Source organism: Pleurodeles waltl, chromosome 1_1 (assembly GCF_031143425.1).
Source record: "Pleurodeles waltl isolate 20211129_DDA chromosome 1_1, aPleWal1.hap1.20221129, whole genome shotgun sequence".
NCBI classification, from domain to species: domain Eukaryota; kingdom Metazoa; phylum Chordata; class Amphibia; order Caudata; family Salamandridae; genus Pleurodeles; species Pleurodeles waltl.
In genome coordinates, this window is record NC_090436.1 from 445280313 (window position 1) to 445296450 (window position 16138).

General features: G+C 42.8%; 1 protein-coding gene across 1 annotated transcript in view; it reads left to right on the forward strand.

Annotated features, from left to right (window-relative positions):
- Positions 1-16138, forward strand: part of RASGRF2 (Ras protein specific guanine nucleotide releasing factor 2) — a 1901930-nt gene that overhangs the window by 1019655 nt on the left and 866137 nt on the right. Inside the window, exon 14 of the mRNA XM_069224559.1 lies at positions 7908-8156. Within this exon, the coding sequence (XP_069080660.1) occupies positions 7908-8156 (249 nt within the window). The remainder of the gene's footprint in view (positions 1-7907; positions 8157-16138) is intronic.

The following is a 16138-nucleotide window of genomic DNA, read 5'->3' on the forward strand; positions in this document are numbered from 1 at the left end:
TTTCAACTGCGTCACACATACCTAGGCCTAGACTCAACACACATACAGGCCACCTTTTGTGTATGATTGGTGTTCTGGGTAAACTGTGGGTACGTACCTCGGAGTTGTTTGACTCTGTGCTCGCTGTTGTCCTTCATAGGCACCGTCCGCTGGGACATGTGAGGAGATGGCGGCATCCTCCGGCGTACCGACCGTTGATGGACCTGTCGACAATGGAGGAACGACATTTGATAATCACCTACAGGCTTGAGAGTGCCACAATCCAGGAACAGTGTACCCAGATGGAGCCAGACCTGATGTCAGCAATCCGCCATCCCACAGGAATCCCCCCTCAAGTGCAGGTGCTGTCAGTGCTCCATTTCCTTGCAAGTGGGTCATTTCAAACAACTGTGGCCATGGCATCAGGGATGTCCCAGCCTATGTTTTCCAACGTATTGTCCAGAGTGTTGTCTGCCCTTCTGAAACACATGCGGAGCTACATCGTTTTCCCTCAGGTGGAGGATTTGCCTACAGTGAAAGGTGATTTCTATGCCCAGGGACATATCCCCAACATCATAGGTGCCATTGATGGGACCCATGTGGCTTTGGTCCCCACCCACAGGAGTGAACAGGTGTACAAAAACCGGAAGAGTTATCATTCTATGAATGTACAGATGGTAGGTTTGGCAGACCAGTACATCTCCCATGTGAATGCCATGTTCCCTGGCTCAGTGCATGACGCCTACATCCTGCGGAATAGCAGCATCCCTTATGTGATGGGTCAACTCCAGAGGCACTGTGTGTGGCTATTAGGTGAGCACCTGGAAGCAAGTCAGTGGGAATGGTTATCCCTCCAGGTCAGTGTGTGTCTAACAGTTGCCCCTCGCCATTTGCAGGTGACTCTGGTTTCCCCAACCTGTCATGGCTACTGACCCCAGTGAGGAATCCCAGGACAAGGGCTGAGGAACGCTACAATGAGGCCCATGGGCGAACTAGGAGGGTGATCGAGCGGACCTTCGGCCTCCTGAAGGCCCGGTTCAGGTGCCTCCATATGACAGGTGGATCCCTATTCTACTCACCAAAGAAGGTTTGCCAGATCATCGTGGCCTGCTGTATGCTTTACAACTTGGCTTTGCGACGACAGGTGCCTTTTCTGCAGGAGGATGGTCCAGATAGCGGTGTTGTTGCAGCTGTGGAGCCTGTGAACAGTGATGAGGAGGAAGCAGAGGAAGAAGACATGCACAACAGGGACTCAGTGATCCTGCAATATTTCCAGTGAGACACAGGTAGGAATACAAACCTGCCTACTACATGTACTTTGACACTACTACCTCTCTCCTGTCTGTTGTTTTCACCCAGTGTATGGTCACTGAGTTGTCACTTTCCCTTACGATTTCACAGATGTGGGTCCCACTGTGTGACATCTGCTGAGATTCCTCATGGACTAGAGATGTGTGACATAGGTATGTTGACATTACTATTTAAAAAACATGTTAGCACTGTAATTGCTAATACACTATTTCGAAATCACAGACAGACTCCAGATCTTTTTGTGCTTTAGGTGTGTTTATTTAAATGCTCAATATTGGAGGGGTAGTGAAATGGTGAGGGGTGATGGCGGACGAGTGTCCATGGCAGAGTCCAGTCTATTAGTCTCACAGGTGCATTGCCCATACGGGAATAGGAAGTGGAGCTGGGGCAGTTTAATTATGGACAGGGTGAGAAAGTGGGACAGTAGGATGATAATCAGGGTGGTCTCATTTCTTGGCAGGGGTCTTGGCAACGTGCTCTGTCTTTGTCCTGGATCTCAGTGACCATTTGCGGGGTGGTTCTCCCTCTGCAGGGGGTGGGGTGCTGGTGTGGTGGTTCTGTGGCGGGGCGTCCTGTCCACTGGCGCCAGCTGAGGTGTTGGGCAGTTCATCGTCCATGCTAGTGTCAGTGGCCCCTTGTAGTGCCACAGTGTCCCTCCTGGTGTTGAGTACTTCCTTCAGCACCCCTACGATGGTGCCCAGGGTGGAGCTGATGGTTCTGAGTTCCTCCCTGACGCCCATAGACTGTTCCTCCTGCATGCGCTTGGTCTCCTGAAACTTGGCCAGTACCGTTGCCATCGTCTCCTGGGAGTGGTGGTAGGCTCCCATGATGGAGGAGAGGGCCTCGTGGAGAGTGGGTTCCCTTGGCCTGTCCGCCCCCTGTCGCACAGCAGCCCTCCCAGTTCCCCTGTGTTCCTGGGCCTCCGTCCCCTGGACCGTGTGCCCACTACCACTGCCCCCAGGTCCCTGTTGTTGTTGGGGTGGTGGGTTATCCTGGGTTCCCTGTAGTGGTGGACACACAGCTGATTGACGTGTCCTGGGGACGGAGGTATGGGCCCGCTGGGTGGGTGCTGTGCTGGTGTTTCCAGAGGGGGGAAGGTCTGTGGTGGCCTGTGCCTGTGTGAGGGGAACCGACTGTCCCGAGGTCCCCGGTGGTCCAGGCTGGTCATCTAGATCCAGTTGGACAGAGGTGCTGTCATCACTGTGGGCCTCTTCTGTGGGTGGTGTGGACATGTGTGGACCCTCCTGTCCGGTGATGTTGGGTAGGAGTCCTGCAGGGGTATAAAAGGATGTTTATTAAATCTGTGTGTGTAATGGTGTGCAATGGGTGGGTGACCGTGTACCCCAGTGCTAGCATTCCTGTGTGGGAGCTTGTGTGATGATGGTTTAGGGGGGTGTATGGGTATGTGCAGTGGGCATGCTTTGGTGATGGGTGTCCATGCTTTGTTGTTGCATGCAGGGCTTGGTGTTGGGATGTATGGTTTGTGATGTTGGGACATATGTGAGGAGTTGGGCTGCTGGGGGTGAGGGTGAGGGTGGGGGTATGTGATAGCATGCAGGTAGGGCGGGGGATGTAATAGTAAAGCTTTGTCTTACCAGAGTCCATTCCTCCAGCTACTCCTGCGAGGCTCTCAGGATGCAGAATCTCCAAGACCTGCTCCTCCCATGTTGTTAGTTGTGGGGGAGGAGGTGGGGGTCCGCCGCCAGTCCGCTGAACCTCCAGGTGGTGTCTTGAGACCACGGAACGCACCTTCCCCCATAGGTCATTCCACCTCTTCCTGATGTCTTCCCGATTTCTTGGGTGTTGTCCCACTGCGTTGAACCTGTCCACTATTCTTCGCCATAGCTCCATCTTCCTAGCTATGGAGGTGTGCTGCACCTGTGCTCCGAATAGCAGTGGCTCTACCCAGACAATTTCCTCCACCATGACCCTGAGCTCCTCCTCCGAGAACCTGGGGTATCTTTGCCGTGCCATGGGGTGGTGTAGGTGATGTGTGGGGTGGAGTGTGTGGTGATATGTAGTGGTGTGTTGTGTGAGGTGCGTGGAAGTTGTGTGGGTGATGGTGTTGTGTGCCTGTGGATGCTGTTGTTCTTGCTGGTGCTGTCTCTCTCTGGCCTTCTTTTGGAATTTGTGGTTGTAGGGGTTTGTGGGTGATGTGGGAGTGTGTTTTATATTGTAATGGGTGTGTGGGAGTGGTGTGTGTATCAGGTGTGTGTATTTTGAATTGTCCAATGTGGCTGTGTTTTGTAAGAGTGTGTGTATTTTGAGCGCGGCGGTGTGTACCGCCAATGGAATACCGCGGTTAAAAGACCGCCGCGTGGATTCGTGTGTCATGATAGTGTGGGCGTATTTCTGTTGGCGTGATGGTGGAGGATTTGTTTTCGCCAGTTTATCACTGACCTTTGGTGTGGCAGACTTGTGTGGGTGTCTGACTTTTGGCGGATTCCGAGATGTGGGTCATAATAGCTGTGGCAGAATGCCGCGGCGGTGTATTGGCGGTCTTCTGCGCGGCGGTAAGTGCCTTTTACCGCCAATGTTGTAATGACCGCCTTAGTCTTGTAACAATTTACTCCAAAAACCCATAAATTGAGCGCCAAGGTGTGTCAGAGGAAAAGGAGTGGAATGAAGAGGGGTGGAGTCATCAAAAATGGAGTTTGAAGGTCAATTTATACATTTCTTTTTTAAAATCTGCTTCAAAGAAATTTACAATAAAGACACATGTGACAGTAAATCTGTTCAGCTTACTTCTGATCACAAAGAGGCTGCATTTAAAATAACTTACAGGGAAGACTCCTGCTGCACAGTGCTTGAAACTGAAATATAGAAATGTAGGCCCTCCATGTCCCAAAGTACGTGTTTGCTGATGAGAAGTGCTGGTATTCTCTCTGATTAAAAGAGTTGGAGCAGTGCTGAGAAGCTCTGGTACGATCCCATCCAAATTAAAGAAGTGCAGGTACTGAGTACCTAATAGTACCTGCCCATTTAAAGTACAAATTAGTTATTTGATTGTTAATGGGCCTGCTACAAAGCACGCAGACACCGATTTGCATTTCTTTGAAGATAGGTAAGTGCATTACCACTTTTAGCAAAAGATCCTTTGTTACTTACAGTTTATAAGTTACAGTCCTAATATATTACACTGAGCTATAAACTGGCATCTAGGAACTGCTTGCAAACTGCAAGTCATTGGCTTAGATCCTTATTGTTTTTTTCTCAATCTGCTGCTATTCTAAATTTGCAAAGAATTGTTCACTAAAGTCTTGTTAATAAAGAGAAACCCAATCACTGTGTTAAATTTTAAATCTTGACTTTGTGTTTCCCTTGGCCATGCACTCTTAGTATATAAAACTTACAAGTATGGATGATACATGAATACTACAGCTTATATCTCTCATTTTGTAACATCTCCTTTACATTGATTTACACCACTGTATAATTTATTGTCTCTTTGTGTCTGATGTAAAGCAGCCTGACCCCCCCACACTGCGATGAGTAGCGATATGAAAGAATTACATAAAATTTGTGCTACTTAAACCGTTATTTATGTAATACTCGTACACATAGATAAAACTGGCATTCACACAGTGCATTCACATAACTTATATAAGGAAGTTGAATATAGTCAAAAGCCAGCCTCCAAATCATAGTTTCTCTAAAGTACTTGTAAAGAGAATGAACTGTGCCTTTGTTTTAATCTATTGCATTGGCCTCTAGGTGTTAGGCTCCAGATGGCTCCCAGACAGGATAATACTTGCACAAGAGAAGGGCTGATGGCCCTTTATATATGACCTTTGTCTAAGACTCAGTTGAAAGTAAATATAAGAAAGCCCTCTCACCACCTGCACATTGATGCTCTGAACAGAAAGCAAACAACATGCAGGTGCTGCTGAATTGTATCCCAGTGTCAGAAAATTACACCAGGACAGATTTGGCATATTTCACTGTGCGAAATAGCTGCTGGAAGAGGGATCCATTAGGACCCCCCCATTCCCTGCACTGGGTGGGGCTAAAAAGATGTAGAACATACAAAGTAGGAAATCTAGTTAAAAACATATTTTGGCCTCTAACTGCAGCATGTGGTAGTTCTTCAGAACAGGGGTAAAATGCTCAAACTTGCAATTATCGGAACCCAATCTAGTCAATACGTAAAACACCAGCCGCACACTCTTACAGTTTAAGACCTGCATTCCCTCTATGTGGTCTTGACAATGCCAGCTATTAGATGATGTTTCTACGCCTCTCCCTTTATTTTCAAAAATCCTTCATTTTAAACACTCTTGATTGAATTGCCAATGAATGACTCAAGGCCTCGTGTACAAAGATATTTCCTATCGCTCATTTTCTAAAATGTATCAAACCTCTTTACCAACTCTGAAAAGGGCTTTTGTGATCTACATGATTTGCAAATAGGAGGGTGCATGAAAGAGACATCCTTCTCCTATTTGGAATTTGCAATAGAATTTATTAATGGTTTGTGACCACAATTGCTGTTCCAAACCATTCATCAGATACCTACCCATCACTTTTACGAGTACCACCGCCTCTGTTACCATCATGACTACTACCACCACAAGTACCACAATCACCACTACTGTCACCAACATCATCAACTGTACGACCACCACAGTATCACCAGTACCATCCTCACTAAAACCTTCACCATCACCCCAGTACCAATACCTCACCCACCAGTATCTCCAATACCACTGTCAGTACTCACACCAGCACCACCTTAAACACCACCATCATTCCTACCCCACTAGCATCCCAACAGTACCAGTACCATCTCCAGCAGTACCACCAGCACCAATGGTACCAGTAACATCACTTCCAAAAGGACCCCCACATGTAACTCCATCACCGCCAGTATGATCACAAGTGCCAGTAACACCACCATCAGTAACACCATCACCAAAGTACCAAAAGTAGCACCGCCACAATATCAGTTGTAAAACCAGCGCCTGTATTACCATTACCACCATTGTCTGTACCACCAAACTAGTACCACCACTAGAACCAGTTGTAGCAGTACCACTAACAGTTCCATCTCCATCAGTACTATCACCAGCATCACCTACACTTGCCACAATGAACCACCATTACCACCAACATTACAGTACCAACACCACCATCACCAGTACCACCATATCTACCAGTGCACCACTACCAGTGTCATTCATACTACCCATGCCACTAGTTCCACCATCTGAGCCATCACAAGACTGCCACCATTAGTACCAGTACCACGAGTATCACTGCCAAGACCAAAATGCCATCACCACCATCACCAGTGCCAACACCAGTACTACCAATACCTATACCACCAGTATCATCACCAGCTTTACCAGTACCTCACCATATTCTGTACCACAAAACCAGTTCCACCACAACCAGAATGACCATGTGCAGCACCATCACCGCCAGTATCACCATCATTAATACCAGTAACACCACAAGTAACACCACAACTGACAGCTGGCTGTCAGTTTCGTGCAAGCAATGTGAGATTACAATTCCTAGTCTGCAGGATCTGCCATTACCTATACACCACATTCAGGACAGAGACTAATATAACACCTAAATACAACATTCCCTCCCCAGCAGAATAGAGACTTCTAGAGATAAGGATAAAGTGGGTTGGGGTGGATAAGGGGTAGGGTTGATCCCAACTGCCTAGTGCTGTGCCATACTAATACCATATTATTCAGAAAACCGCAAAGTGATTGTTAGAATGCTTAATTTAATCTCAGCCAATGGTAAGAATTTAGGCCTCAACCCCTCATTTTGTTGCCCACTGTGCCACCTCAGATTAGACATAGCATTATGCAGTCAGCCCTGGTCTTTTCCATTAGGAGCAGTCCAGCCCGAAATGCCAAGCGAGGTCCTCTCTGATCCTGAACAGAAGCAACCGAAACCAGTTTTGGCAATTGGACCTCTTCAGTTGGGTGCAGCTTGGTTCTAGTGGCGGTCTGTACAGGACCCATGTCTGGAGATACCCATTGCAGTTAGGGCATTACAGTAAAGAATACATAAAAGGGATGGGTGGAATGCCTGAATTAATCTCAGCCGCTGGTAATTACTCAGGGCTGCACTCCAGTCCATCTTTTTTTTCTCACTGTGCCACCTCAGATTGGACCCAGCCATATGCAAACCTCCCTTGGTCCTGCTCCTGTAGGAACAGTCCAGTCTAAACTGGCAAGCCAGGTCCTATCTGAACCGGTATACAAGCAACCCAAGGCTGGCTTCAGCTTATATGGGCCTATTCAGTCAGGTGACAGCTACTATTTAGCAGTAAAAACGTTTTTAGTGAGAAATCTACAATCATTAACAGCTATGAAAAAGACTGCAAATTCATTATTCCTGCACAATTGTTAGATTATCTTTTTTGCAGACAAGGTTGTATGCTGTTTTCTAAGGTCACCACGGTCCTGACAATATCACTTCCTCGTCTTGAAGGACTGAAAAAATGACTGTACCTATCGCACATCATTGCACTGTAAAACACATTCATAAATAAACGCGCCTTTGTTAATTTTCAGCTTATTGTTGTTCAATTTTTTAAGCGATTTCGATAGGTAAATATTTTTAAAATAATTCCTTATTAATTTATTATTTAGATCTGATGCACGCCTTCATAGAGATGATGTTGACATCTGTTTCAGCAAAACGTTAAACTCCTGCAAAGTTCCTCAGATTCGCTATGCGAGCGTGGGGCGCCTCCTGGAAAGACTCACCGACCTGCGCTTCCTTAGCATCGACTTCCTTAATACCTTCTTGCACACCTATCGCATATTCACGACTGCTTTTGTGGTGCTGGAGAAGCTGACAGAAATATACAAGAGACCTTTCACATCAATACCCGTCAGGTATGCCTTGACCCATTATTTAAACTACCATAACATTGTTTGAAGTATCAGGATTGTTGTTTCGTTGCATAGGACAAATAACCAATAGTTGTGACAATGACAGGGCGATTGTTTTAATGTTCTTTTTTATTGGGAAAAGCTTAATTAGCTCTACTGTAGTGAGAAACGACAATGTCTCTTAAGTTGATGTCTACAGATAACTTCTAAATTACGAAAATTAGAGTTCTTGACATAATGCACAGGATATTTACCAGCAATCGTTTTGAAAATGAGTTATCTGCTTCTTCCCAAATACTTATCTAATAATAATGTGAGTATGTCACGAGACAGACGCGTACTTGTTTATAAATTGCCTCCAAACGAATGGAGCCTCGCACCTTCATCCGATTCTCTGTCGCCTATTGAAGTAATGGAAACTGATACAGTTTGGGCACTGTACCAAGATAATTAAGGTGGGATTATGAATAGACACTCGTGTAATACAGATTATTAATGCGTATGTTATCACATTACACTACTTCCTAGTTCCATGCTACACCATGCAGTAAGGATAGAATATAACTGACGATAACAGCCAATTTGTGGTAAAGCACTTAATAAAAAAAAAATACATAGTACATCAAGCCACTTCTTTTGCCAAAAGCAGTCTCGCAAAAGCTCACATTGAATCTGCCAACTGCAACCTGTGTTGCATCATGAAAGTTGAAGGGGTCAAACGCATTTGCAAGTCTCAGAAATTGTTTCAGCCCCAAAATTGTCCAGTGAAGCTGTAATGCCTCTTACCGATGTGACCTTAATATTCTGTTTTCTATGGCAGTGGAATTTGTTCCGTTTCTTATGATGCAAGAACAACAATCTTTTTGATTCAACTGCTCCTGGTTGCTATGGAAGGCGTATCATATGTTGGCCATCACTAAGGCCAAAAGAGTCCTGAAGTAGAAAAGAAAGGGTCAAGAAGATTACTTCCTGATTATAGGTGAAGTCTAACCAAAAAAAAAAAAACATCCAGTAAGTAGAGTAGATATGGCTTTGTAGGTGGCAACTACCGACTGTACCTAAATATGTGTTTTAGGTGTTCACTACCAAAAAATAGTGTATTAAAGGACAAGAGTTGTAAGGGAATCTCTAACGGTTCAAACTTGTGCTTCCAAAGCACTTCAAAACTAACGGTAAGTCTCACGATCTCACAAGTGCTCTCAGTCGAGCATTAATCTGACAGGAACTCCCAAGCAGACTGGTTAAATAGGGCTATGTCACAGTTATAAACCTAACCTCTGGAGTTCCACAATCTCTAACCACTGTAGGCTGGTCTCTGCTAGTCACAGGGTCTATTCATCCTAGAGAAATGTCAAAGGTTTCATGGTGTCTTAAGACATTGCCTGCGGAGTCTTATACAGTATGAATTGAAAGAACAACAGTGCCACTTGCAAAATGTGAGGGTGGCTGGGCTGGATTGTGAAAGCAACCTTTCTTGACTTACCTTTCACGATTAGCCACAACCTCTATACCTCCAAACCAGCCTCTTCTTCCAGAACATATATCTGAGAGGAGATAGAGCAAAGGCGTAGCTGTCTCCTTGATTCCAAAGAGTTGATTCAACCACAGAAACAGAACAATCTGTGCCTGCCAGAAAATCTATCTCTCCTGATCTTGCTCAGAACTTGAATGAACTGGGGCAGTAGGAGACCTCTCTTAAGAAAAATGTTAATTACCTTTGGTAACAATCTTTCTAGCAGATACTCTATCTACCTGCATATCCTTCACCTGCTGGTTATCCCTAGACACCAGGCTGGAACTGGAACTTTTTTTTAGTAGTAGGGGGTGCTGGCTGTATCTCAGCACTGTAAATGACACCAGTGCAAGGTCAAGGAGCAATAAAGCACCCACACCGGCACAGTGACATCAAGTTCCTGTCCGTTTTTCCTCAAACTTAGAGGCAGTGATGAGGAATGTCAGGACATTTTGAAGCAGGGCAGTGAACAACCTAACTGGAACCTTTTTAATGATGACGTATGAACATTAGGGGTGGGAGTAACTGGTGTAATTTTCTCTAGCATAATTACTCGTAAATACAACAAACTTTCTCGTAATTATGCATAGTTACATTAGAAATGTAATCCAGCAATTTGCACTATTTGTGTTCACAATAGCCCGAGGATGGTTTTTGCACTAGAAAAATAGCACCAAATGCTTCAGGACTCGAACAGCATTAGACAGCAGTCACTTGCTTTCTTAGATTGTTGTTCCTCTGCTCCTGAGGTAGAATCTTTGCCTCAGATTACTCTTAAATACTCAAGATAGTATAATTACATAATTTCCGTCATTTTGTATCAAAAGGGTACTGCGTAATTACTGAAATAACTCAAATTATTCCGGTGTAGTTAAAATTTTGCCCAGGCCTAATGACCATTAAGGAATAGAGAGGTGGGATTAGTGAGGAATCATAAGGTAGGTAGATAACAGAAATATTGTTACCAAAAGTAAGTAACTTTTTCTTCTGATGAATACTTCAATCTGTAGATTCCTCACTTATTAAATAGATTCCAAAGCATACCTCCTGTATGTGTTTAGTGTTTAGACAAGGAAATCCTGGAGCACTGAGAGTGCACAATTATAATGCTTTCTCACATCAGAATCCAATCAACTGCTTATGAAGAGAATCCCACATCGTTGCACAACAGATCTCTGCAATGCATACACCCCTGCAAGCAAACTGATTTAACAAGCATTGATTTGGTGGAGTGAGCCAGGATTCCTTCTGGTGGTTCCTTTTTGACAAGGTTGTAGCCTCATTGTATGCAAAGTATTATCCAGTTTTACAAAGTGACTTTCTTGGTAGCTCTATAGTTTACCAAGAGCTAGTCATCAGACCTGACCTCCTTGGTGTATAATAACTGATGGCCCTCTTGGGTCCTCCTGGAGTAATCTCTACTCCTCCAAGTTGGGATGGGGTGGAGGATAAAATGTAGAAAGGGTGGTGGACTGGCCCTCGTGGAAACGCATGTTTCAATGGGTAGCCCTATATTCCTCAAAACCTGTGTTTATTAAACAGTTTGATTGACAATTATTCCTTTGAATTACTTTGGGGTATAATTTAAACATGGATGGAGGCTATAGATAGTCCTCACGAAATGAGCGGAACAATCTTAATATCAAACATTACTTAAAACACTTATAGCCCAAAAAAGCACTGGGCTATTTAAGTTATTTTTATGAATACTCAGTCCTTAAGTATTGCTCAAAATACAGAAGAAAAACGAGGTGCAAATGAAAGGTGACAGATGTTGAGAATTGGTGTGATAACTCAAAATGTTACTTACACAATGAGAGTATAATCCATTTTCATTAAGGACAGTGGTATCACAACACATTTATTAGTAGCAGAAAAGATAAATATATGTGTGTGTTTGTGTATATATATATATATATATATATATATATATATATATATATAACCTAGTGGTGGTTGCCTCAAGATAGTTGTAATTAGGTCTGCTTTTCCATAGAAAGAGCGTTTTTTTGGTTTGCTAATAACTTTGGTCCCATTTGACGAATTATCACAAAACATTCCCCCTCTAAAAAATTCATTCACCTCAGCTCTTTCCCTCGAAAGTTACTGGGTAATCCGTCAAGAGGGGCTGAGAAAATAATGGGGTCCCAAAACTCAAAATCCCCATGCATTTTCTATTATCTTCTTTGAGATGGGCTACAGCAAAAACTGTTGAATGGAATTACACCAAATTGGGCAGGAAGCTAAATCTTGACATATTGTGCTTTTTGTGATTTGGTGTACATTTGTTCAGTAGTTTTTGAGATATTAAGAGTAAAATATAATTGTATAGTTTGCCAGTTGGGCTCGCAAAAGTCTCAGAATTTTTTTTTGTAGCACCAATTTAAAAATAGAGTGTTCTGATTGGCCCAAGGGGCTTTATTTCCCTTGGGCGGTTTTGTTGCCTCAGGAGTCAGACCTCTGTGGGAGTGAGCCCCCTTATTGACTGCCAGTAATAAGAGGAAAAATAAGCACCATTTAAAAATAGAGTGTTCTGATTGGCCCAGGAGGCTTTATTTCCCTTGGGCCATTTCGTTGCCTCAGGAGTCAGACTTCTGTGAGAGTGAGCCCTCTGACTGGTGCTAGCGTGCCTGGTCCTTAGTAAGTAAACTTACAAGGGGACACGTATAGGCACCTTTTGGATCGCATGGAGTATCCTAGCTATGTAGTAATTAATGAACATCAATTATCAATGTAATCAATCAACAACCACTAAGAGAATCATAAAGCATGAGACAATATATCAACATTTCATGAATAACCACAACTGAATTTTACGTTTATCATTTTTATTTCCCCATTAGTTGCAATACTAAGTCATAAGGTTAATTCAGACTTTATTCAATCAGCTCAGAATTAGTTCATTAATGACCACCAATAACATAATCTAATCAGAACTTTAAACTTGAGAAAACATGTGCTCGAATGCTTCAGCATAAGCCAACAAAGATGAATATAACAGCATTAATAGCAGAGTTCAGCAATCAGTCCGTCAATCATTGTCACTGTCAGAGTCACCAAAAGAATCCTTACCTAACCCAGATTAGCATTTAGCATGTGGGACTTCATGCGAAAACAATTTAGAAACATGAATTTGGAAAAACATCTAACTAAGAGAATAACTATTAAACAGCGTAGTTGATACCTAGAAAGAAAAGCACAAAAGTTAATCAGTCACATTGTCACAGCTACCTATCCACGGAATGGATCAGCAACAAAGTCAGTCTTCGTCCTCTCGAATCTCGAATCGCGTCTTCTGGCATCATCAGTTCTCCCTTCGCATCTGAAGTTTTAGGCCCTTGTCATGACTTTTTATTAGAGTTTTTCAGTCCATCCCCCTAATTCCTAATTGGTCAGTCAATCAGCAGTTATGACTCTAACCTATAGTATTAATTTTACATGTCTATGAATTCTAATATTTTCCCATCCCTAATTTGTTGATTGGTTCACTGTACGATGTCCTCATCATCCGGCTCATCAGGTATCAAAAATGTTGCATCTTCTTCTCCAGTCAGTGCTTCTATTGTTCAAGTCCTGGGAAAGTACATTGAGTCTATCTTACACCAAACTTGTTACATATCCTAGTCCCTCATCTCCTGTTCGTCGGTACATTGCAGAAAATTCTAGCTAAGCAGATTTTATTAACGTTTGCAATTCAGGGACAGTTCAACGCACCAGCTTCTCTGGAGTGCGCTAGAAATTCAGCTTCTGTATGAGGCCTGGCAAATAGGCCACAACTTCGGCTAAGTTAACTCTACAATATAATGCAAAACATATGTTATACATCTTAATATGACATAATACTTAATTATTATTTATACATTTTCATTATTTTACAAATTTTTAGTCCTTTTAGTACGAATTCGTATAAGTGGCTGCCATTCCCCTTGGGCACATTTTCAAACGTGCACATTAATTTTTCTCTACGAATAATTTCTCTATGAACTTTTATAAACCATAACATCTAAGCATTTATTAATAATTTCTAATTAGCATATCTGCGTCAATACTGGCTAACAGTAACAAGAAAAAAATAAGCCAAAAAAATTGCAAAAAATGTTGCGATCCTGCGAGACTCTCCCAGGATAGAAAACAATGGCAGACAGGCTACATTTGAATGCGTAATGCCCCGGGACAACTGATTTCATATAGAGGATGGGGGCTGCTCGCCCCTCCTCCCTGAGACTGCAAAGGTGTGGGGGAGCCAACCCCCAGGGCCAAAAACTGTTTATACGGGGAGAAGCTGGTCCCACCTCCCTATATAGGGCCTCCAAATGCCATGGGAGGCATAGGGTTCCATTTATGTATGGTAATAAAATATTACTTTAGGTTAAAAAAAAATTGAAATTCACTGAAAAGTAGCATTATATTTAGGTGTGATAAAGCTAAAAAAATCAAAGCAATTCACCATTTATAGATAGTAGCGCTAACTACACCTTGTGGCCCCTGCCATGCACTGCATATGACCTCACATATGACATCACTCATGACATGTCCTATGACATCATTTATGACATCACTCGTGACATCAAAAATTACATCATTGTTGACATCACTGATGGCATCATCCAAGCTTAATTTCCTGCATATTGGTCCATAAAATACTATGGCATTAGAGGCCTGTCAGTAAGTACAAAAGCAGTAAAGAGAATATCAACCATCATTACTGCCATCACAGATACAACTCCCTTAGGTGTAGAAAGCATGTATTATGTGCAACATTTATTCTATACCAGTGGTTCCCAACCTTTCGACTTCTGTGGACCCCCACTTTATCAGTACTGGAACCCAGGGACCACCACTGTATCATTATTGTAATTTGGGGACCCCCTAATGAGTCATTACTGAAAGCTGGGGACCTAATCTGTTAATGTTATTACATTTTCTAAGCAGTCACGGACCCCATGAGGAGGCCTCGCGGACTCCCAGGGGTCCCCTGACCACAGGTTGGGAACCACTGCTCTATACCATGAACTAAATAGAATAGCATAGCATAGTTCACATTAACAACCAAAAGCTGATATAAAGGAAACCCTCATTGAGTACAGTGTTCACTCTGTATGCAACTGTTTAGAAAAAGCCAAGTTCCTAAAAGTAGTGAATGTCAGTTCCAAAACAAGTGACCTACTGCGGGCAGCTTTTAACTGTATCAAACATCTGAAAGTGATTGAACCCACATTGAGCAATTAAGTTGATATCAGTAGAGTACTGGGTACTGTAAACAGTGCTTACTCTATGGAGAGAGTTTACTTTATACCACAGTGTTTGTAAACTTTCATAAGAAACACATCACAGAGTATTAAAAGGTATCTATTAGCAACAGTGTACACTATGCAACAGTTGTCCAAAAAAGCACTATTTACTAAAAATGACCAAGACCTGAAGGTTCTAAACACCTACAACCTGCACCCTTTATACTGTTGTGAAAACCTTACAGATAGCCCATCTTTTTAAGCAAAACAAGTACATGTATACAGGTTAGTACCTGGTGCATGCTGTCTTCTAAGTAATGTAGAAATTGTCAAGCTAACACATACCTCAAGGACGCTTCTACTACTTAGAATCTTACTCCTGTTGAAAACTTTTTTTCTGTAGAACCAAAAGACTTGTGTGGATCATAATGAACATAAGTCAGCTGTCACCTGCTCGTAGAGTTACTCTTGATTACAGATATTTATAACATGTTCAAAACCTCTACACACCTATGGTGTATTAGAAGCAGAAGTGTTTTGTGAACACTTACGCTCATTAGCTGGACCCATGCAATACAAAATTAGGTTGACAAGTAATATTGTGCTAACTGCCACTATGTAATCTATAAAAAAAACTAGCACACACATACTATCATCAAAACTAACATACTAGCACTCAAACTAGCACCCGGGCCTTGTGGGTAACCACCCCACTGCGAATGGCTGAAGGTTGTGCACAGCATGGGTTTGGCTGTATGTGGGGGGTTGGCCGCAGGCCCTGCAGCCAAGCCCCCCATAAGGTACGGCTGAAGTTGGGGGTTTGAATTTACATAAGGTAATTAAATATTACTTTATGTTAAAGAACCCTCTTAGAAATGTACTGGAAAAAACAAAGGTTAAAGTAACGTTATAGTTAGGTGAAATGTTTAGTAACAACATAACGTTTTAAATTCTAAAAAACGATGAAATTCACCAGTTTTAGTTATTGTTATCTCAAGTATACTATAATTTGTGCCCTCTCCATGCACTATAAATTTCTCCACATATTACATCACTCATGACTTCATTGGTAATATCACTGCAACATTTGCAGTGAAATTATTGATGAGAAAACTGTGCATGGCAGGGGTGCAAAGGTCAAAGTAATGTTATAATTAGGTAAATTTATCAGTGTCAACATTAACTGGTGAATTTATGTGTTTTTTTTCAGTTCAAAATGTTAATGTGGACACTGATAAATT